Source organism: Tachypleus tridentatus, chromosome 9, assembly GCF_004210375.1.
Source record: "Tachypleus tridentatus isolate NWPU-2018 chromosome 9, ASM421037v1, whole genome shotgun sequence".
NCBI classification, from domain to species: domain Eukaryota; kingdom Metazoa; phylum Arthropoda; class Merostomata; order Xiphosura; family Limulidae; genus Tachypleus; species Tachypleus tridentatus.
This window is the reverse complement of record NC_134833.1, coordinates 93,285,939-93,310,539: the sequence shown is the minus strand read 5'-3', so window position 1 is coordinate 93,310,539 and position 24,601 is coordinate 93,285,939. Positions and strand designations below refer to the sequence as shown.

Here is a 24,601-nt window from a genome sequence, read left to right as displayed (position 1 = left end):
ACTCGATGATAGTTTTCTATTAAGTGAAGTTATGGGACAACAAACCAATGAAACTGTTATTTAAATTGTTCCAAAGTTTTATTTCTTTAAGGCACATGGAATACGAGTTATAAAGAACTAACTAGTCTCACAACAAAACACATATCATCTCGCACACCTGTGAATGTTAGGGCTTAAACGTACCAGAGCAGTTAGAAATACCAAAAAAAGAATTACGTAAGTTTCATCAGAAAGTTCACCAATGAACGTTTGAACTTTAAACTTACAGGAACATTCATGTAGAACAAAAAAGAAAAATACTTGTGCTATTTTTTTAAACTGTGATATTTCTTATGACAAGTGACAGATATTATTATGATCAAAAGAATCGGCTACCTGTACAATAGCTTACCTTTAGTTTTTCATGCAATTTGAACAACGAAAATAAGCTAGAGAAAGTAGAGTCACCGAGTTGTACGTCGAACGAAATGCAAGACAGACATTACCCGCATTCGAAGTCGAAACCGAAGTGGGTTTCTGAGTCGATGCCGTCGTAAACTGTTTCTTACTTTGACAGACTTAATTTAACGTTGTTGATATCCACCTAAAACATAACATCTTAACATCTCTTTCAAGTATGGCCTGTTTGGATTTTACTTCTTCGAAACTCTATCACAAGTATTAAAACAATTAGTTCGTTTTCTCGAAAAATAACGCATCACCCCAATCTAGGCCTAGTATAACCAGCGCGCGTATTGACGCCTCAGTGCTTGTCTTGCTGTATCTACCGCGTGAGTACCCACTCTTTTGTCTCTTCCCTCTACCGCGTTGGGTCGAACGCGCGTACAAACCTGCTTGCGGGTTACAACCCTTCTTCCCTCTTTCCTTGAGTACCACACTAGTTAGAGGTTTAATAAAACTACACTAACTTAGTTGCTGAGTCGTAAATTATGTACGCCTGTAGGGTTATTAACGCTGTAGACTGAAACATAGTTCACCACATCTATGATGTTTCATATATTTAGTGAGTTTGTCATACGTTATGTTTTAGTTGTTTTTTTCACTTACAGTGTAAACCATAACTAAAAAATATACTCTCTAAAGTATGTTATTTCCCATCTCCTTTCATTATATATAACAAAAAAGATGTCTAATTTTACAAATAACTGACGCCTATATACCTACAATAATTTACATAAAAATCGTTCTTTATCACTATATTATTCAATCTTATCCACACTTCCTTTTTCCATGTGTGTCCAACTAACGTCTGCTCTTCTTCATTCCAATCTGTAAGACCATGTTTCTCCAGTTCAACTTCGGCTGTCATTCATTTAAAAGTATTTTAACCTTTTAAAATGAAACTAAATAAAAACGATCTACTTAATCTGAAAGAAAATAACGGTTAATATAAAACGATATTTTACGCTTGACTAACTCGATGCATGTAACCTGAATTTTATTATTTCACCCACACATTTATATCTTTACTTATTCGTTAAATACTAAATACTATTTTTGGTTTTTACGAACATTCAACATTTACCTCTTCTTTCAAATGATATTTCACTGTTTGAAAAAAAATATCCAACCAATTAATATTTAAAAAACTAAATTAGGCATATACATAACGATTACAGAACTTTAAAAGAAATATTAATTCCAAAATTGTCATGTAGGTGACGCTTATTCGAGCTGAATCTAAAGGTTTCTTTATCACTTTCTCAGAGTAGTCTATTAACTCAGTTAAGAGCGAATATATTTATTTTATTTTGTTAATTTAATTAACTCGTTTATATTACGTCACCTTTCCTGCCATCTGGCGGTGAGAAGATGTGGGCATAACTGATAATTGGTTCACCACAAACATAAGACAGCTGACTCTTTAACGTTCAGCAAACGCACAAAATGTTACGGCCTACTTGAATGATAACCAAAAAGCAATCTATTCTACACCCTTTAAAACGACTGACTGGTGAAACTTTACGTCAAATGCTAAAAAAAAAATGCATTATTCATCGTACTTAAACAAGTTTAACTTTTACCCTAAGACAGGTACCACAAAATAATCCCTTCAGTTATCATATAAAGTATTCTGTAGCATCTGGAGGTTTGTTCTTTGATAATTTTCTCACTGACACACCAGACAAAACTAATTTTAAAACGAGAGATTCAATTGGATTTGGCTTTAATGAAACTTACTCAAAATCTTTAAATTCGTCTTTTGTACTTATTCTTCCTTTGGTAACTAAAAAAAAAATCCCTGGTTGGACAGCGGTAAGTCTTCGGATTTACAAAGCTAAAATCAGAGAGTCTATTCCCCTCGGTGGACACAATGTGGCTTTGCTATAAAAAATGCGCACACATAAAAATATATTTTTAAACTTAATTTGAAAAAAAAACACTAAAATACCCCAAAGATCCTCCTGGTGATTCAGCGGTAAGCTTGAGAGCTTATAACGCTAAAATCCAACGTTCAATTCATCTCGATTGACATAGCACAGATAGCCCAGCGTACGGTTTTCCACTTGATAGCAAATAAACAAAGGACCCCCGAAGAAGACTAGAAAGCATAGTGGAGAGGACTAGAAAAAAGAAAATAGGCTTAACGTATTAGAAATTAAAACATCTTGAATCTATATTGTTCCCCTTGTTATTCAAACCACAGGCATGTAATCACTACTGTTGAACTGATTTTCTGTACTCCCAACAACCACGACTGATAATTATCATTAGTCATGATAAACATGGCCGTCAAATTTGTTTACTACCGACAACCTATTACTGATGAATTACTTTTTATTCTCGATAATCAGGATTAAAACGACTGATAATTTTTGTGTCTTTTATTCCAAACTAATTCTTTTTGTTGTTGTGATAAACAATGTGTTCTCGTTTGTTTACTCTTGGTGAAAACAATCGGGCATTTCGTGTATGTGTTTATTTTACAATGTCTATACCTTTTGTCTTCAGAAGCTCAATATTAAGGTTTGTTTGTTTTGAATTTTCGCGCAAAGCTACACGAGGGCTATCTGCGCTAGCCATCTCTAATTTAGATGTGTAAAGAGAAGGCAGCTAGTCATCATCACACACCACCAACTCTTGGGCTATTCTTTTACTAACGAATAGTGGGATTGATTGTAATATTATAACGCCCCCACGGCTGAAAGAGCGAGAATGTTTGGTGTGACGGGGATTTGAACCCGCGACCCTTAAATTACGAATCGAGTGCCATAACCACATGGACATGCCGGGCCTCAATATTAAGTCCCATAAAATTTAACTGATATAACAGTAAATTTTGGGGTTTTGATATTTTAAGCGGGTTGGGTGTGTGGGCAAAATATCTATGTAGGGGATAAGTTTTTTTCAGTTTAAACCAACAGACGAAAAAAATATGTGTTATATGCATTTAATTAAACAAAAACACAAAGATATATATTTTAATAAGCATTACAAAAGAATATTTAGTTTTAACTAAGATGTTAAATTTACATCATAACACGTACACTTTTTTTTGTGAAATGTGAGGGGGACAAATGTCGAGTCTTTCCCTTCCCACAGGCCCGGCATGGCCAAGCGTGTTAAGGCGTGCGACTCGTAATCTGAGGGTCACGGGTTCGCATCCCCGTCGCGCCAAACATGCTCGTCCTTTCAGCCGTGGGGGGCGTTATAATGTGACGGTCAATCCCACTATTCGTTGGTAAAAGAGTAGCCCAAGAGTTGGCGGTGGGTGGTGATGACTAGCTGCCTTCCCTCTAGTCTTACACTGCAAAATTAGGGACGGCTAGCACAGATAGCCCTCGAGTAGCTTTGTGCGAAATTCCCAAACAAACAAACAAACAAACCCTTCCCACAGGCGCCCATGAATGAAGGTATACGTTATTTTGCTCAACGTTCTAATAATTATATATAATCTTAATATCAAGTTAGTTTATATTTAAATTCTAACAGAAACAACGTATTATACTAAATAAGCAAGACTTTAGTAACTTCATTATCTCGTTTCTTAATGTATTATGTTTCTGAGTAAAATTTCTACAATTACAATCGATGTTCTGCTGTTAATTTCACGTTTATTATTTTCCTTTTACGTTTAGTGGAAACTTGCACAATACGTTATCTACAGGTATCTATTTGTAAGATCGACCCTAGAATTGTTTTACGAGCGAAGGGCGGGCTTACAGTAAAACAACGAACGGCTGTACTAGTAGTATCCGTATTGTGGAGACTAAATGTGTGAAAGATAAAGGACTTACTGACATCACATGTGCTGAGTGAGTAGGATGTAGTTGAGGTTTCTCAAAAAGTATTTTCGAATTTCGTCACCGCAAGTCATGGGATTGAAGGTTCATCGCAGTGAGTCATTGAAGGTTAGATCACCATAAGTCACGAAGGTTTAAAATTTCGTTATGATAAGTCAAGGAGATTTATTAAATTATTTTGGATATTCGTGCAAAGTTACAAAAAATTAGTTGCATCAGTCATTTCTAATTTTTATCTGCTAGACTAGAGGGAAGGCACTTAGTCAACAGCACCCACTGCTAACTTTTGGACTACACTAATCGAACAGTAGGATTTTACAGTCACTCTTATAACGCGCCTATGTCTATAAAGTGACGAACGCGATCTTGTGACAGCGGGATGCGAACCGCAAAATCACAAATTCGCAGCCCAGCACACTTAACACAGTGATTTAGAATTACGTGATTTCAGGTGACACAAATACAGTACGAAACGGGCACTAAGATTCGTGGCGATTTCTTTTCCCTCTGTTAAAAAATGGATCATTCACTTTTTCTAAGTATATTCTAGGCATCTTTAGTAGTACATCTCGTATGTACAAACACGTGCATAAACTATGAAAGATTGTAGTAACGAGGTGAAAACTAGGTATCAGTGTCGGATGCCTCAAGCACCTAAAATAACTCTGTAATTCTAAAACTTCACTTGTTGACAGTAATGATCTTAACACTTGCAGCTGTCCTGTTAGCACTCTGACATCTTAATTAAAGTATCTCAAACAATTTCAAACAAGAAAACAATAAAAACCAAATTTAATTACTATGAACAATCTACGATAAGTTAACAAAAAGTCAAAAGGATGTGCCTTGAATACACAATACTAGTTTGATATCGCACAAGTGTGTAATACATAGGCGTGTGTTCAGCTGGTACTTCTTAGGTTTTATACACGTTGTGCTTTAAATTATTTGACTGAATCATGTTTTTTTCTTACCCTTTCTTTTGTTGCTTGAAGTGTTTATGAAGAAATATTGTGAGTTGGATGAAATAGGTTCAGACTAAAGAAATATTCTTGTGAACTAGATAAACTAGGCTCAACCCGAAAAGAACATCTGAATTACGGAGATGGTTTATTACAAAAACGACATGCTCTGAAGAAAATGGCATAACACAAAAATGAACAGATCTTGGAAAACATGAAATTATCAGTTATGGGTTATCCTGCGAATTAGATGTTTGATAACGAGCTTTTCTTAATTAAAGGTTATTAAACAGAATACAATTTATGATAAGGGCAGAAACTGGATCAGATGTTACCAGGAGCAATAAATGTTATGATAAGAGTAGATTCTGAATTGGGATTAAGATTTAGAATGGATGTTATAAAAAATGTTGACTCTGAACAGGAGCTAACAGTCAGAATATGCGGTATGATGAAACACGATTCCTAGTTAGTGATTACCAGGCAGAATAAATGTTATTATGAGAGATTCTGAGCTTTGAATTACTCGGCAGAATAAATGCCATTATAAGAGATTCTGAGCTAGGAGCTTCCAGACAGAATAAACGTTATTATAAGAGATTCTGGGCTGGAGGTTACCAGACAGAATAAATGTTATTATAAGAGTAGATCTTCAACTATATGTCATAAGCTTTATTAGTTATGCTTGTGGCGAAAATAAATATTTGGATTGGAAGAAACGAAAAATCCGCATTACAATAAATATCTCCTGAATATTTAGTATGAATATTTACACCAACTCAGAGCAGGCAAAGCTGTGATGAACTAGTCCTCAGTGAATCTCTTTCTCGCTAATTCCTTTTGGCAGACAGAAGTGATATTTATTTTTTTCAAGCTGCCTCTAGCTTTTACCCAAACCTAATGACCTCTGTGTAAGCTACGTCTTACCAAACTGCATTTGTTAGCCAACCTGTCTGTAACCATGTTACCGTCGCCGAGCAAATGTGTGATACAGCGACTACTACCGCCCTCTGTGGCCCTGAACAGGCCGCGCGCAGTTTGTGCTGTCTAACAGAATCAGGCGTCAGTGATAAATTATCATTTCCTATTAGATAAGAAGACGTGAGGCGAACAAACCGTGCTAACACGCCAGGGAGACTCGAGCGGAAACCAGTGAATCGATGAAAAACTGTGACAGGTCAGCGAGATAAGCAGATCCTGGGACGTGGCCCCGGTAGGGATGAAAAATGAGAGGGGATCTTTTTTACTATTATTTAAAATCAGGACAGACAAACCCCCGCAATCTGTTCTGTTCAGCAATTGCATTTTGTTGTTGTTGTGCACATTTTCTATAAAATACATAAATGGATTTTTGTTAAATGAGGTTTTTTATCTTAATGATTAATGTTTCTTATTTTCGATGTCAGAATATATTACATACACGAAAGTTGCTGAGAACATTTTTGAGGGTGTTTTTACCAAAAAAAACAAAACATGCTGAGCTATAGTTTACTAATTTTATGCAATCTATATGCGTAAATATATATGGATTCATTAGGGATTTCGTATAAATGAGAAAAATAACATTATGGACTGCATGACCAACGCATCTCCTATTCTTATTAAACTAAAATAGAAGGAAATGAAAATAGTGTAGATTACTTACTCGTACTCCACTTTTTTTAATGTAGATTATTGGTGGCCCGGCATTGCCAGATTGTTAAGGTACTCGACTCGCAATCTGAGGGTCGCGGCTTCGAATCCCCCTCGCACCAAACATGCTCGCCCTTTCAGCCATGGGGGCGTTATATGTTACGGTCAATCCCACTTTTCGTTGGTAAAAAGTAGCCCAAGAGTTGGCGGTGGGTGGTTGTGACTAGCTGCCTTCCCTCTAGTCTTACACTGCTAAGTTAGGAATGGCTAGCGCAGATAGCCCTCGTGTAGCTTTGCGCGAAATTAAAAAAAAAATAATGGACTGATTCGATCAGAAAACAACTTGTTTGAAATATTTCATACTAACTAATGATGATTTGTTGTCACTGGCTTAACTGATTGTCAGTTGGAGATTATGTTCATGGCTTAGTTTAAAGTTATTTCTTTTCACAGCTGTGCAATGAGTTATTTCTGCTGTACCAACCATAAGGATCGAACCTCGATATTCAACGTCATAATTTGTCAAGTTTACTTCTAAATCATCGGTTATATTTAGCATCTATCTTAGAACCCGAGTGAAAGCATTGCAACCAAACTACATCTGACATATTCTGTGCCAACTAATTCTTTGGGCCAATACTAAAACTCATCCAACCGAAATAGATACGGCAAACATAGTATGATCAGTTTATCTCAACAACAACTGTTAGAACACTGGAAAAATTTAATTCTACATTGGACGTTACACAGTGATAGTTGATATAACTATCTAACCATCTATTTTAACTTCTTTTAGTGTTTCAAAGGTGAACCAAAATAGAATCTATCACTTCTGAGGGCTGTCTTCTTTATCGCGTTCTCAAGGTCTCTGATGAAGTAAGGGGATGAACGTCATGTCAAGAGGATTTATGGTTAGACGCGAAAGTGGTAATTGGTACATTGCAGCCTAAATTCTCCATCTACACGCTTTTCCGGTAACCTATCTTTCGGGCTGTATTGTTAAAAAGAAATTTAAATACCGAAACTTCAGTCGAGGACTATTATTACCTGCTATTCATCAGTATAGAATGAAATAGAATATGGTATCTAGAGAAAATAACGTATTTTTAAATACATGCAAACCTAACATAAAACTGATCCTGTTTGACTTGTTTTTTTATATCTTCCTTTCAGTAAAATAAAACTAGATAATACAGTAAAACCAATATTTCAATAACGACCCAACAACAAATTGTGTAAGTATAACGCATTGACTTTAATTATTTACAAAACTTCGAGTCAATGCGTTATACTTACACAATTTCAAAAAAAAAATTATAGGAAAATATTATTTTTTCAGCGTATTTGAACAATAAAAAGGCATAATGGTTTCAAACTTCAGAATGATCGAATTACTTATTGTGCAAATACTGGACTGTACAATTTGTTATTTTAAATTTATTGGAACTTCCTAGACTTAAACCAGGTGATGTCATGAAAACTGCCTATGCGTGCACTCAGATACTAAATATTGACCTGCATCTGTCACTAGCTCACGCGGCCCAGTATGGCCGGGTGGGTTAAGGCGTTCGACTCGTAGTCTAAAGGTCGCGGGTTCGAATCCCCTTCGCACCAAACATGCTCGTCCTTTCAGCCATGGGGGCGTTATAATGTTATAGTCAATCTCACTGTTCATTGGTAAAAGAGTAGCCCAAGAGTTGGCGGTGGGTGGTGATGATTAGCTTCCTTCCTTCTAGTCTTACACTGCTAAACTAAGGACGGCTAGCATAGATAGCCTTTGAGTTGTTTTGCGCGAAATTCAAAACAAACAAACAAACTATGTCACGTGATTGATTACAATTAAAACTGAACTCTGTAAATTACAATGAATTTAAACTCAGTAAATTAGACTTGATTTCTTATATGAACTTAAGTTAAAAATATCATCAGATGTTTTAGAAAAGTAGTGTGTTCAATTTATATATTTTATGTATAACACACAAGAATGAAAGCTATTAATATAAAATGTATATGTATATAATAGTTTGTTATAACCGAAAACAACCTGAAACAAAAACAAATAGAAAACGCTGCACTAATTGTAAGGATCACAGGGTACAAGCTATAATGTGGGATATAAAATGTGCCCTAGAAGTAACTGCAGTAGTAGAACCTACAATAGAATTTCTATATTTATTATTTCTATTGTTATTCCTTTACTTTATTTTTCTTTATGTGAGACTGGCGAATGAAGATTAAAACGGATAGACGGTGTATCCCCACCGCAATGTGGGTCCTATTTTTTAAATCACCTCCAAAACTAAGGGCACATTTTATAGCCCACATTATAGCTTGCACCCTGGGATCCTTACAATTAGTGCAACGTTTTTTATTTTTCATTTATATTTGTTTCGGCTAATTTTTTATTATAACAAACTAACATGATTAATCAGAGGTTTGGATTTGTTATTTTTAACGCAGTTCTTCCTTTTAGTTTTGTTTACTTAACTCCATTAGTATTAACTTTCTATAAAACAAAATATACACATATATACACAGTAAGACCTGTTTAAGCCGGAAATATCAAAATTTTGCAACATTATCTTAAGATTTCTCTCATAAAAGGCCCTCTATATGGCGGAACATGCGTAACGCGAACGGAAAACTAGCTTTCACCTTCCTAATCTATCAACAAGTGGGATTAGAACCTGAGTGAGGCGGAAAAAATAGTTTTGATTAAATATTAATACTTTGTTTAATTAATAATTTATTTAAATATTAATAAATTCTTGGATATTTTGTTTCAGTGAGTATTGGTTAAATATATTCTGTTCTTTTTTCTGCCGTCATTATTCCGGAGGTCGTGTTATTCGAAAGAACGACTGACTGTACGTTTGGTCGCATTTGCTGACGGAAAACTAGAGAAACCATGGGTAATAGGTAAAAGTGAAAATCCGCACTGTTTCAAAAACTTAAGGAAAAATCAACTTCCTGTGAAATGGAAAGCGAATAATAAAGTATGGATAACAAGTGATATATTCGAGGAATTTTTAAACAAATTAAACAAAAGAATGGAACAAGAAAATAGGTATATTCTACTTTTCCTAGATAATATAACTTATCACCCAAAAGTTCAACTTTAAAATGTTCATTTAATCTCCATGTACCTCCATGTACAACATTACTTCTACAGCCACTAGATAATGAAATTATACAGTGTATAAAATTAAAATACAGAAAACTAATGCTTCAGCATATTATTGCAAACATGGACGACTGTAAGATTGTTTTTGAATTTCGCGCAAAGCTACTCGAGGGCTATCTGTGCTAGCCGTCCCTAATTTAGCAGTGTAAGACTAGAGGGAAGGCAGCTAGTCATCACCGCCCATCACCAACTCTTGGGCTACTCTTTTAATTGACCGTCACATTATAACACCCCCACGGCTAAAAGGGCGAACATGTTTGGCGCGACGGGGATGCGAACCCGCGACCCTCAGATTACGAGTCGCACGCCTTAACACGCTTGGCCATGCCGGGCCTGGACGAGTGTAAGAGAGCATCTTAAATGACCATAAAAAATTGACGTGTTAGATGCAATTACATTTTTAAGTCATTCAATCAAATACGTAAAAGATGAATGCGTAATAAAGTGCTTTCGAAACTGTGGATTTATTCTTAATAATGGCGGAGATTGTGGAGAAGTTGTTTGTTATGACGATTCTAGTGAAATCCAAACTCTGATTGAGAAGACTGATGCAGATGATTCTGTGAACGTGGAAAGTTTTGTGAACGTTGACAAGAATGTTTTAACAGAAACTGATGAAATTGATTTAAAATCTATAATAAAATCGCAAGATAGTTACAGTGTGAGAAATTCAGAAGATGAACAAAGTGGAAAAGATAGTGAGAAGATAGAAATTCCTACTTAATCACAAGTGTTAACGCTATCAAATTGTATGTAAAAATGAAGAGGGAAAATGAACTTCATAAAAAGGTCGTAGAATTGGTGTTCTCTTTTAACCGTATGAGAAAGCTCATTAAAAAAAAACGAAACAGTTGAAATTGAGCAATTTCTTCAAATAAATTTGATTAAGATTTTGTGTACTTATGTATATTTTGAATGTCTACTTTTGTTCTTATTCTAATAAATATAGCATAAACAGTACAGTAACATCTTACTTCCCTTGAGTCAAGCAATTATAACGTTCCGCTCAAAAATTATAAATAATTAAGAAATGCATGTTCACTGTCTTAGTCGGAAAACCTGCTTAAGCCTGAAATTTTACTCGGTACCGTGCGATTCCGCCTTAGACAGGTTTTACTGTATAAGTTTACTTCTCAATGTAATTTGTTTTTAACATATAATTTGGTGACTAAATCTTATAAGCACTGTTTCACTAAATCAATGCTTACTTGAGTTTGATGCTCAAAATAATAGTTGATTTACTGTATTATAATATTTATTTGGCCTTTTTCTAAAGCCTCTTTTTATACATAAGGTAAATATAGTTTTACTATTCTAAAAAACGTGAGTACCACCCAGAAACAACAGAATTGGAAACGTAGCCCTTTGAGGGTTTAAAAAACACGAAGTGTTTCGTTGTTTATTTTTACGACCCTAAGGTATGGGGGCCGTCTCAAAAGATGAGACTCTTACACGTTAATAAATAGAATGAAGCCTGATTACACTTTTCACCTTACAGTAATTCAAGGTCGTCGCCTAACACGACAGGGGGTAGCGAAGGTGTATATAAAGTACACCTTCTCTTGCAGGTTAGGTACTGGTTTGTTTTTTTCACAGGTTATAAACAGCCACTTGTGTAAGTTAACGTTTCGGTCATAGGCATGATGAAGTGAATAAAAACTATTTTCTCAATATAGAGAAAGTGGAAGAAGGCGAACAAAACCGAATAAAAATCTAAATTAATTTTTTCTCTTACGGTAGTTTTCTCAATTAAACTTCGTGATTTCTTTATTGTTGTTGTTGTTGCTGTTGTTAATTTTCATCAGGGTTTAAATAAAAGTAGAATACATGTTATCAATAATTGAACAAAAACATTCTCCCAATGACTTTAATTCTGAGGTTCCTCGGTAGATGATTTTTGTTTCTTTGTTGTTTTTCTTAATTTCGCGCAAAGCTACACGAAAGTTATCTGCGCTAGCCGTCTCTAATTTAGCAGTGTAAAACTAGAGGAAAGGCAGCTAGTCATCACCACCCACCGCCAACTCTTAGGCTACTCTTTTACCAACGAATAGTGGGATTGACCGTCACACTATAACGCATTCACGACTGAAAGGGCGAGTATGTTTGGTGTGACGAGGATTCAAACCCGCGACCCTCAGATTACGAGTCGATTGCCTTAACCACCTGGCCATGCCGGGCCGGATGGTTTTTAAAGTGAGTTTGTGTTATTAGAACATGACATGGAGTTGTTGAAACCCAAATATTTAACACATTCTGTTAATTTCAACAAATGAGTGACATGGGCCTCTGTTAAAGTATATTTATTTCTATGACCGTGCCACTTACATCGTTTTTGTTTTAAAAAAGTGATATATTTTATATTTGTAATAAATAATCCAGCTGGGAAATAAAAAGACAGACGCATTATTTTTGACAAGGACTTACAATTCAAATGTCTGTTTTTAATATATACGTATAACCATGTTGTGTATTGTGACATAACACATGAGTACACAAGTAAATGTTTTTCTGCTTAAACATTTTTAAACCATAATGAAAGCTTAAGAATTAGCTTTACGAACGAGACTGAAATACCTCCTCGCAGATTTAAAGTACTGTGAATCATATTTGCATGACATGCAGTTAACTTATTATGCGACACTCGAAAGTGACTGACGCGGTACATTACCGTAAAACGTCACTCATATACGAGCAGGAGCAAGGGTGTTAAACGTATATGTGTGTGTTTTTCGTATAGCAAAGCCACAAAGGGCTCTCTGCTCAGCCCACCGAGGGGAATCGATCCCCTGATTTTAGCGTTGTAAATCCGGAGACATACCGCTGTACTAGCGGGGGGCGATAAACGTATATAAAAAATACAGTTTATATTGAGATTAATGTTTGCCACGAATTCGTATTTCAAATTATCTGTCCGCTATTTCTAAGAATTACATATTTATTAGAGTTCGTAGTTAACTGTACGTGTTTCTGAAGTGTTAAGAATTTTCTTCCCTTCTTTACATAATTATAAATTAAATATTTTATAGAAGTCTTTCTTCTTGGCCTGAAAATTTATGACTAATTAAACAGTGTGTCTACAGGCTTATAATACTAGAAATTGGGATTTCGATACTCGTGATAGGCAGAGCACAGATAGCCCATTGCGCAGCTCTGTGCTTAATTAAAGACAAACAAAAATTTAAATAGTTTCACGTGATATACTAAATTAAGTGGTCTATTTACTGCAGTTATCGTAGGGTCACATGAACATTGTATTGCTTTTGTAAATTTTTGTTTTATGGAAGCGTTTATACCGATTGAAAATAGGTACGAATTATTTTAAACATGACGTTACGGTTTGGTTTGTTTTGAACTTCGCGCAAAGCTACACGAGGGCTATCTGCGCTAACCATCCTTAATTTAGGTGTGTAGAGAGAAGGCAGCTAGTCATCACTACACATCGCCAACTCTTGGGCTACTCTTTTACCAACGAATAGTGGCATTTACTACAACTTTATAACGCCCCCCACGACTGAAAGGGCGAGTGTGCTTGATGTGACAGGGATTTGAACCCTCGTCCCTCGGATTACGACTCGAGTGCCTTAACCACCTGGCCATGCTGGGCCTGATGTTACGGAACAGCGTATGAATGTGTTGTTGAAGAGACTAGTTACATCAATAAAGGTAAGACACACAATATATAGTATTGATAATCATTGTAAAGTAGGGCTTTACATCTGGCAATTGAAATTACAGACAACAGTTCTCGAATAATATGCTATCATAAATTTATCTTATGACAGCTTCCTCTTCCCTCCTCCCAAAAAAAAAGTTCTAACACGTTTTATGGAGTATCACAAACATTAGTTGTTTAAGATATTTATTATCATACCATCAAATACTGTTCTATCATATTAAATTATTTGTTTGATTAACTTAGAACTTTCCCACGAGCACCTGTGCATAGTCGCCCCTAATTCTAAACTCCTAAACATTTAAAAGGATATAGGTAGTCCACAGTCGTCACCCATTCACCCATTCTTCTGGTAATTTTGTGGTTGGAATATCCTTCACTCTCATAGCAACCCCAAGAGCCTAAAGCGTGAAGCGCATTTATCCAACGACGGGTTACGAACCACAAATCCTCGGAGTTATAGTACTAGCACGATGTCGAATACGCCACGTCAGATCAGTTAAAAGTGATTACACATCTGTGTTTGTTATGTATATATTGTAGTAAATGGTTTTACATTCCTGGTACGCTTTGCTCCAATCGTGGTTGTTCTAGTTAGAGACCGTTCATTACTAACTTCGATTTATTTTTTTTCTTGAGCAAATATTCTTGGTTTACAGTTGCAAAAAATAACCGATACACAAAAAACGTCAATAGGCAGAACACTGAACAACATCATTTCTCATTGTAATCTCGACTGCTGTTAGAAAGTAAACACTCGAAAAACAAGTCGTTTTCAGATACCTTTAGTAATGCGATAATTTACAATCCAGCCAGACTGAATTTTAAAAGAGGCAACAAAATTATTGTTTATAACCCTGAAGTCTTCTCGAGAGCTATTTCCTCAGACTCAGGTGCCTCATTCTTCTTCCTAGAAGGCGGGAAGAGACTGGCAACTTGGTAAATGAATGACGCCGAGCACGTGATCTTACGCCTCTGTTTATAACAAGGTCTCGTCTAGGTGGCTTCAGCAGCCGTCGTCAAATGATTTGATGCCCGAGGATAGCAGTTACAATAATAAGAGGGTTTGGCCAGAGAAGGCTTGTACAAAAAAATTGGTCGTTTTTTTTTAAGTGGCGAAATTGTTCGATTAAATAATCCTTTTTTGGTGAAAATTACTTAAAAAGGAAATAAACTAATTTAAGAAACATACATTATCAGCACATAAAGGAAGTATTTGAGATTTCAACTAAATCAAAGCCTATTATGATCATTAACTATTACACTTAAAACAGAATAAGTTAATTAGGTTCTGAAAACGTATAAAGTTTGCGTGAGTTCGTCAAATTTAATAGCGAACCTTCGGTCATACGTGTATTTTTATTGTTAACTTATAGAGACAAATTCATTAACAGTTTTAATATTGCAGGCTGATAATATTATCTATTTACAAATAACCAATAAAACTCCCATTAAACTTTTTAAAATACTGAATGATTATATTGGGAAAGTTGAGTATGCATTTGTACTGCTGCCACATGTCGTACTTTAGAAGAACTAAATTCTAGAAAAACAAACATTATGACGTTATGTTGTTCTTGTTGTTTTTAAATACAACGCCATAAAGACGCTGTACAAAATTAGTTTGCTAAATTTATTTTATTAATATGTGTATGTTTGCATTTACTACACACATACACGCCCTTAGATTTAAACGAAGTATTTATATTTCAAAACATAGTTTACTGTCTCGTGTTTTAACTACATATTTAGTATTTCATTATGTTCTGTACTATGATCAGTTGTCTTGTAATCCGGCTTAAGAATTATGGAAAGCCAGAAAATAGAAAACTAAAGGCAAGTGACATAATACTTTACGTAAAAATTACATCATTTTCAAAGTCAAGCATTCCGTTTTAAAATCTAAAAGTATACAATAAACAAGATAATTATACGAATAATCGCTAGAGGGCAATAATAATCATAGTTATTCTGAAGCGTATTTTGGCTAATTTACACTTTGAGCAGGGTCTTTTACAAGATAAGGTGTTGTCGGTTGTTTGTATTACGATTAAAATATTGTTATAAGGGTTAGTTTTTGATTGCTTGCTTTATGGCTAAAGTCCTGTAGTGCAGTATTTTTGATTGGTTATATAATTTTTTCACCCCTATTCTCTGATTGGTTTAAAGAAAGTAATAGAACATAAGAAGAAAAAAAACAGTTTTGTTAGATGATAAGGTTCCGCTTTATATAACTTATATAACTAAATTTGCCAAAGTTGACATTTATATTATATTGTTATAAGCAATATCTTAATGTTATAATTTAGTTGTTTGCTAGAGGGAGTTGATTATTGCGATTGTGAAGTAATAATAGAAACCTTCGTCTTTTATCAACAGCTAATGGTATATTATTTAGCAAGGATCACTTGAAATTTTTTTACGCAGGATTAGTTTAAACTGGTTTATGAGATTGTTTTTTACCTTTTTATAGCAATATTTCCGTGCGCCAAATGTGGGACACGAGTATACAAGTTTAAATTTTATTACTCATTAGGAACTCTAGAAGTCTATCCTCAAATTGAAATTATTTTAGCCAAGATTAGTCATTAATCTACAAGCCCCTAAGCATGATAAAATGCTTCAGTCTAAAGGGCTTGACCTCCTGAGTACAAAACTGTAAGTAGATCCCAAATCAGTCAAGAGATGACAGAGCTGTGAGCTTAAAGTTTGCACTTTAATAATAAAAACAAAAACGCAGAGCCATTCTATAAGCCGCTATGCCGGGGCTAGAAACGCGATTGAGGAGATAGTGAAATTAATGAGAATTCACCAAGCTTATCATTTCAGTGTTAGAAAAGTGAATCATAATCAGAAGTGAAAGTTATCGCTCCCATTTAGCTACTAGATAGATTAGCGAGAGCATTCGGTAAATATGTTTATTTTTGTATCAGTCCTACTTATCAATAGTCTTGGAATTTCTGTTGAAATATTATATGTGCAATTAGGCTTAAAAATACAATTGGTAATAGCCTGTAATAAATCTTAAGAAAGAAATATATTAATTCGTTATCGTTACATAGACTGAACTTGACATTATTTTCACCAAATAATTAGGCAGCACCCGCCCAACAATAGAAAGCAATATTAGTGTAAGAAGTGGGATTGCTTTCGTGGAAACGAACTGTAAATTGGACCAAACTTCAATTTTTGAGATGGTCATAACGCACAAAGCGAGAAAGAAAGCCTGATGCAGGTGATAAAACTATAGAAAAAAGAATAGTATTGAAAGTATAGCAAGAATAAAAAGATAAGGACTTAAAAGAAGAACGTGACAAAATATAAAAATACAACCACAGAAAATAACATTTGTTGCAGAATATGGTATGAGAAGAATTTGTATGACATACATCTATTACCACCACTTATGGTACCTCTGTTACTACAGAACCTTCCTGAAGTAACCTAACCATTTCAGTACTCAAGTTCAACTTTAGAATTTAGCTGAATAATTCAACAATATTACTTAGTTAAGAAATTAACGAAATATGATGTAAAGGTACCATATGAGGCCTATCAGGCTAAGTTTGAAATAATTTCTGAAGTGAACAGGTTGAACAATGAATAATAAGCTATTCCTGTTATTGTCTATCTAAAAGGACTAGCTTTAACAACAATGACTAATTTTTTCAGTTGAGAGCCGTAACAAGTTCTAAACATTAGTAGCTGTCTTGTTCAACAGGTTCTTAACGACATGCCAGAAGGAAGTATCCAGAGAAATTTTTCCGTTACAGGATATGGCGAAAAGAAGAAACATTAGTCTAAGATGCAGAGGAAAGGCTTGCCCAATTATCTTACCCAAATGCTCCTTTCGAAATGATTGTTTGTTTGCTGCTAAGCACAAAAATAAAGAATGATTTGTTTGCACTGTGCTCACCATGAGTATCGAAACTCGAGTTTTAGCGTCATAAATCTAGATACTCACTGCTGAGATAGAGACGGCATTGAAATTATGGATTCGCTGGTACCTTCCCAACTTATAATTTCCGTAACAGATGTGAATATAAGAAACTAGGTTGAAGCATAGTAGGTGTATTTAAATAATGTTTTGTAGTTAGCAGTTGAACTTGAATCCATTAAAGTCGCACATAAACAACTAAATACACCATCTAGAAGCTACGGAACTATCTAGTATTGAAACATAAACCCATCCTAATGATGGTTTAAAAAAACTGAAAGTATCGGCTAGACAACTAGGTACACAGAATGGATGAAATAACAACAACACAATACATGTTTCACGTGTAACTTGAAAAGACGTACAGCTCGTAACTGCAGTTAAACGTCTATATTGAACAGTAACTCCTGTCAGAAGATACAGGAAAGAAGTAACTGATACATCGTAAATACATCGAGACTGTAAGAAATCAACAGCTTTAATTAAATCAAGAAAACGAAACCTAATCATATCAAAGGATCAACAAGGAGTTAAACCTTAAGAAAACAGGAATCGACTGAATTTATGAGGCCACGTTTAGCTGAGAATATCCCATCCTTACCAAATAAAATTAGAAGTTCACGAGTTCATGGGTTCATTGATGAAAGTTTGTTAGATTGCTGAAATCGTTCGACCCTATTTAGTAATGGAAAGTGGAGAATTTCCTCCAGAGATGAAGACAATTTGATACAAGCAGCAGTTCGACTTAATATCCCAGCAAGAAGAAAACTGGAATTTTGTTTTTACTGTAGAAAGCTTCTCTTCGCTACATGTTATGTGGCTTACTGATCTCGAAGAAAAGTGCATATCGAGAACTGACTTCATGCGGAGACTTGGATGCGAAGTTAAGCTAGCTTCAAATAGCTTTAGAGTTGTGACAAGGAAATCCTTCTCTTCCAGAGGTTTAACATGAAGGATAGCATTTGTACAACCAAGAAGTAAAACACCCACACTTGGATTAATCAGGCTTAGTAAAACCAGTCAAACACTTCGGTATGTCGTCGATCGATTAGCGAGAAAATTCTGTAAGTAAGTTTATTTGTGAGTTAAGTACAGTGTATACTTATCATTACTCTCAGAATTTCTGTTGAAACGTCGTTTGTGCACTTAGAACCAAAAATAAAACTAACCTGTTAAGAAAGAAAGAAATTAATTCGTGATTGTTACGTAAATTACTGTTGCTATTAGTAAATAATCCAACAAAATCAACCCAACAATAGAATACATTACAACAATATGACTGGTTGACACGACACAACAGCTATAATTTTCACTGCGTATGTTTTGCCCAGTCATAATTCAGATCCTTAAAAGTCACATCTGTAGGGCCGACATTATACACAAAAATCTTTATTCCCTGTCTGTTAAGCAAGGAGTTAGAACGCCGCTCCATATGTCTTTTATAACTTGAGATAAAATATGAACAGAGTAACAAATAACCTAATAATATATTACTGAGCTTATTCTGCTTGCAGTTAACGTACTTTCAAGGTCAGATATAGCAGTTTCAAAGCATGTAAAGGGTTAGACTTAAGTATGATGACTCTGTTGACTAAGTGTATTGCAAAATTATTATGAAGAATTTATTTGTTCGTAAACATTTCTTATAAGTAATATTTATATAAAGTATGTAATCTTTAAGGACGTGTTGCTTTTTTTGTTGCCAATTAGTATGTAACTGATACAAAATGCATTAATAAGAATACTGAAAGTACGATGTTATTTTATTTTCTCACTTCTTATAAACAAGGCCCGGCATGGCCAGGTGGGTTAAGTCGTTCGACTCGTAATCTGAGGGTTGCGGGTTCGAATCTCGGTTGCACCAAACATGCTCGCCCTTTCAGCCGTGAGGGCGTTATAATGTGACGGTCAATCCCACTATTCGGTGGTAAAAGAGTAGCCCAAGAGTTGGCGGTGGGTAGTGATGACTAGCTGCCTTCCTTCTAGTCTTACACTGCTAAATTAGGGACGGTTAGCGCAGATAGTTCTCGAGTAACTTTGCGCGAAATTCAAAATACAAATACATTCTTATCAGCAAGCTGAAAATACGAATGATTTATTCTTTAATTGCTTTATCAACATGAGTATGCGTATTTCGCTATTATATGTTTTTTTAAATTACATCTCAAGAAAATAGTCAGGTTATTAAACGATATCTACTATATTTGTTGTTTTTTTCATTTACTTTTGTCAAACTCTGTTATAAGATATACACAACCTATTATATATACATTACAATTATGTAATAATGTAAGTTACTCCTTATTTAGTAAATTCAGGTCTTTCAGGATTTAATATCTAAAGTTAATACATCTCTAGATCTAAGAGAATTTGTTGTTTTGAATTTCTGGATCGTGTTCATTACAATCACAGTCAACAAAAATCTCATAACGAACCATTACAAAGAACAATGTATCCACGTTTCCGATCTCATATCGAACCATTATATACATCACTGTAGACATGTTTTTGACCTCATTTCGAACCATTTCATACAGCAGTGTAGACCTGTGTCTATTCGATCTCATATCGAACCATTTCACAAAGCGCTTTAGACACGTTTTACAAGTTGATGTAAGGCAACCGTTTCAATAGATACTGGCAAGAAAACTGTTGCCACATATGCTTCCTCACCACCGACATATATCAGGATATAACACGTACTATCTTTTCAACTTCCGTTTCTCGACGTTAAATTCTTTGCTGTACCTTGTTGAAAGCTGCTTCACAAACTCTTGTTTTAAAATCTTCAAGCATCTGTAATATGACAAAGATGACACTTGAGGTTTAGATACTTAGAAATAATTATAACTTTAAATTCAAATCTTTAAACATAACAAAACTAAGACAAGAAGTTTAAATATTCAAAAGTAATTATAACGTTATATATATTGTATGGTAACATTCACTCGTGCAACTGTATAAAGCCCAGTCTTGTTCTTATAATTTGCCCTTGTCAAGGGTTGCTGATGAACAGTAGGATTCCCCGAAACCGGTATAACTAAGTGACGAGTGCTTCATACTTATTTTATCAATATTACTTTACTGTATTACTTGTTTAATTTTCCTCCTCTGAGTATAACTGCATGGGATTACTAATGCCATCTCTATTTCCCAAACATATTAAACCAGCATTAAAAATATACAATAAAAAAAGTGTTTATTTCCTTTCATGTACTTCTTGCTGCTGTATCCTATGGTAAGAACGTTAAACAACCTTTATATCAGTGATAATGGGACTTTTCCTTTCAATAACATTTTATTGTACAAACGTCTTTCTTTTCTCGTTAAAAACTTTCAGAATAACAAGAACTGATCAGTTTCAAATCAGGCAATGCAAACACTGTGGAGCTTAATTAGGTGTTAACGTGAAGATCGAAACGTCGTCCTGCTTAATAAACAAGACAAATATCAACCCTGCAGGGCTTGAAGGTCTCAACATGGAGTGAAACATTGCCCCACCCAAGAAACAAGATAACAGCAGTTCGTCACAAACATTAACACCTTTAGGGCTAAATAAGGCTTCAGCACAGAGAGATAAATACCAGACTGCTTAAGAAACAAGATAAGTCCATTGCAAAGATCAGGTTAAGAAGTTTAAGTGTGAAAAATACGATAAAACTGCTTAATGAAAACTAAAGCTCTTCATTACTCAGTAAACTTCATGTAACTGATATTTGAATGTGTAAAATAAGTCCGTATTTTAACATTATTTAACATAAAGTTTTTCCCACATGTTATGGTTGATTGTTTAGCATTTATTGGCGCAAAGCAACTGAGCTATCTGCGCCTTTACATGTTATGAAGAAATCATGTTTTATATACATTGTATACCTTTTGTTTCAGTAACCGACAATTTGTTTGTTGTTAAGCGCAAAAGCTACGCAGTGGTCTATCTATGCTATGCCAACCTCAAAGGTTGAACACCTGAACGATAAAGTTCGGGGTTCCTAAGCTTGTCGCTGATCCAGCAGGTAAAACACGACAAAATCCAGGTTAGTGATTGCAATAAACAAAAATTAAATTAATGTTATAAATTTGGATCTGTGAAAAATATATGTATTTAAAAGAACAGTGTGTGCCAATTTGTTCATGCGTCTATGTTTGCTAGCTCATATAGAAACCCAGTATTCCTATTGGTTTATTGTACTGTAGTTCTGTTGCATTTATACTAACCAAAAGTGAACAATGTCTATAAAAATGCAAAAGCACGTTTCTAATATTAATTAGATCAATTATGTCAGTAATGTAAACAAACATCAAAGAAATACATCCCTTTACCTTGTTAAAACGTTGCTTATAAATAACGCAATACCATTACATCTTAATACAAATTCCAAAAGGTGTTAAAAATCGGCAATTATGCCTAAAATTTAAATACGCCTCCTACGTGAAGCACGCACGAGTTCACCCCCTCCCCTATATTATACAATCGAACCTGCGACCCTCAGAATACGAGTCGAATGCCTTAACCACTTGGCCATGCCGGTCCATGTAATACAATCTAAGGCTATTGGTTTTAGTTGACTGTCACAACTTCATTTATTTCCTGTTCAAACACACTGAACGAAATAAATAGAGGTTTGAGGTGAAGAAGAACGAATTTACCTGCTTCGGGATTATAACATTATACCATATTTGTTATTGGTGGTAGTGGACCTAACGCTTTGTTAATACTTTAGGAAAGAGTAAAAAAGTAAAAACGGTCATCATATTACAGAAGGAAAAAGGAAAAGAAATGAAATAGCGACAAACGAAGGCAGTTTCTTGATATTTCCTGATACCATATTTTAAGATTTCACTATTTTATATCATTGCTTTATCAAGAGTTCGATCAAGAAAAAATCTCAACATATTAGTCAAAGGTAACAGATATCCACAAAGATAAGGTATTTACATGTTGTGCAGAGAGTTATATTTAGTTTGTAATTATTCCATAGTTTAACTTATTTACTTTATATTTGAACACCACTCTTTATTTTACTTAGTAGGTCGTGGTTTCTTTCAGGCCTGGCCTGACCAAATGGTTAGGGCGCTCGACTCGAATGTGAGAGTCGCGGGTTCGATTCCCTGTCATACCAACCATGCTCGCCCTTTAGGCCGAGAAAGCATTATAAAGTTACGGTCAATCCCAATATTCGTTGGTAAAAGAGTAGCCCCATATTTGGCAATGGGTGGTAATGACTAGGTGCCTTCGCTCTGGTCTTATACTGCTAAATTAGGGACGGCTAGCGCAGATAACCCTCGCATAACTTTATGCTAAATTCAAACAAAACAAACTTGGTTTCGTTCATGTCAAAATACATAATACAACACTAGCATTATTTTAAAAAAATTGTTCATTTAACATATATAGTCTTCTCATTCCACTGAATAATGCTGCATATGTGCAAACATATTTTGACCATATGTCACAGCATCCACTTCGTACGCCGGAGGTCAAAGATTCAACACCGTTTATATACATCCCCCCCCCAAATAATGTTTATGTAGTCAACATTAATACATAATTGTAGAGAAAGCACGAGTTTATACCCTAGTAATCGAATTAGATAGTTTCTAATTATTTAATTTAAGTATTAAACTAAATTATAAGTTATATTTCACATTTCTTTACTTCATTACTTACATGCTGTGCATTATTAACTTTATTATTTTTTAAACTGTGACCTAATCGTGTACTTACTTTCTATATTGTGAACTGGACCTAAACTTAGCTATGTCAAAGCTTGGAGCATGAGGCATGTGAATAGTAAAGGCGTTGGGTAGCACAATAAACTCGAACCTGAAATGAAAGATATCATATTACATGGAGTTACGTTGAAATTTCTGAAAAGTCGTAAACATTCGGATATCAACTTAATTGTATTCACATCAAAATATTAATAAATTTATACTTTCAAAATCCAATAATTTTAGCATATTCAACAACAGAGCATTTAATATGCTAACATTTTTCTTCAGTAATAAAAGTAAACTAAATTCTTTTTAAATTATTAACAGCAATTTTTTGTGTTTGCAGAATAAAACAAAATTTTCCAATTCGTGTTTAAATTTTGTAACAAAAACAAACTTTTGTTTTACTTTTCTATTTTCATGAAAATCTTATCTTGTATAAAATAAACAAAACTAACCGTGAGCAGCAGAGCATTTTAAGTCTCTTGTCATAACCAATGTCAATTTTCTTTGTTCATCCATTTTCAAAATGTTTAACGACTTTGTTTATTTAGGATTAGTTTGACCATTATATTTGTTCACGTACAAGCTTGTACACCAATTCAACGCACAAGAAAGACATATAAAACCTGGGATGATGAAATAGAGAAGATACAGATTCAAGCTTTGGCCCCTTCGTCACTTCCTGGGCGACTCTGAAGGGCATACATGCACGTTTAGTGACAGCAGGTTCAGCGATTCGTCAGTAATAACATACATGTATGAACACACATACATATACTTTTGCAAAATAATGACATTTCAAGTATCATAGCATTAACCATGATGACCAAAGTTACTGAATATTTACCCTTGGGCATGAAGTTCCATCACGTGGGAAACTTTGTTCCAGCCAAACCCAACAAATTTTCTGTCGTAATCAGGAACATTTCGTCTGACAACAACATAAGGTTCAAAGTCCGGTTCCCAAAGGACTCGGTAAGGAGTGGTGGCAGTTCTCCATTTCGCGTAATTAGTTGGGGCGTGTCCACGTGTCCACACATGATACCTATATATTAAAAAAAACAACAATGAAACCAGTAATGTGAACCCCAAAAAATCCATCTAATTACAAATTTAACTGTAAGATTTATTTAGAAAAAGTTTGTAAAACAGTGGCTCCTTCTTCGTTTTTCTGTCATGCGTTAAAACTGACAAATACAATCAGATATGATTATCTTTTATTAATTATAATAAACAAATGTTTGCAAGATT

General features: G+C 34.7%; 2 protein-coding genes and 1 long non-coding RNA gene across 12 annotated transcripts in view; 1 reads left to right on the top strand and 2 right to left on the bottom strand.

Annotated features, from left to right (window-relative positions):
- Nucleotides 1-14,621, bottom strand: part of LOC143225771 (four-jointed box protein 1-like) — a 32,788-nt gene extending 18,167 nt beyond the window's left edge. Inside the window, exon 1 of one of the 6 annotated variants that reach the window (XM_076455753.1) lies at nucleotides 14,479-14,621. The gene's annotated coding sequence lies outside the window, so the exon portion shown is untranslated. Of the gene's footprint in view, nucleotides 1-391; nucleotides 1,125-2,181; nucleotides 2,327-2,392; nucleotides 3,024-4,238; nucleotides 4,743-14,478 lie in introns of those variants that run through there. The other 5 variants (XM_076455751.1, XM_076455755.1, XM_076455754.1 and 2 more) reach the window with 5 other exon arrangements.
- On the top strand, nucleotides 6,294-24,205 carry LOC143225773 (uncharacterized). Its single transcript, XR_013014069.1, has 3 exons — nucleotides 6,294-6,419; nucleotides 21,518-21,666; nucleotides 23,902-24,205. It is a non-coding gene; the product is annotated as an uncharacterized LOC143225773 (long non-coding RNA).
- Nucleotides 19,836-24,601, bottom strand: part of LOC143225769 (xylosyl- and glucuronyltransferase LARGE2s-like) — a 116,516-nt gene continuing 111,750 nt past the window's right edge. For all 5 annotated transcript variants that reach the window (XM_076455744.1, XM_076455748.1, XM_076455745.1 and 2 more), the window contains 3 exons: nucleotides 24,198-24,395; nucleotides 23,358-23,456; nucleotides 19,836-20,428 (listed from right to left, as the gene is read on the bottom strand). In XM_076455744.1, coding sequence (XP_076311859.1) covers nucleotides 20,335-20,428; nucleotides 23,358-23,456; nucleotides 24,198-24,395 — 391 coding nt within the window. In that variant the 3' untranslated portion in view covers nucleotides 19,836-20,334. The remainder of the gene's footprint in view (nucleotides 20,429-23,357; nucleotides 23,457-24,197; nucleotides 24,396-24,601) is intronic.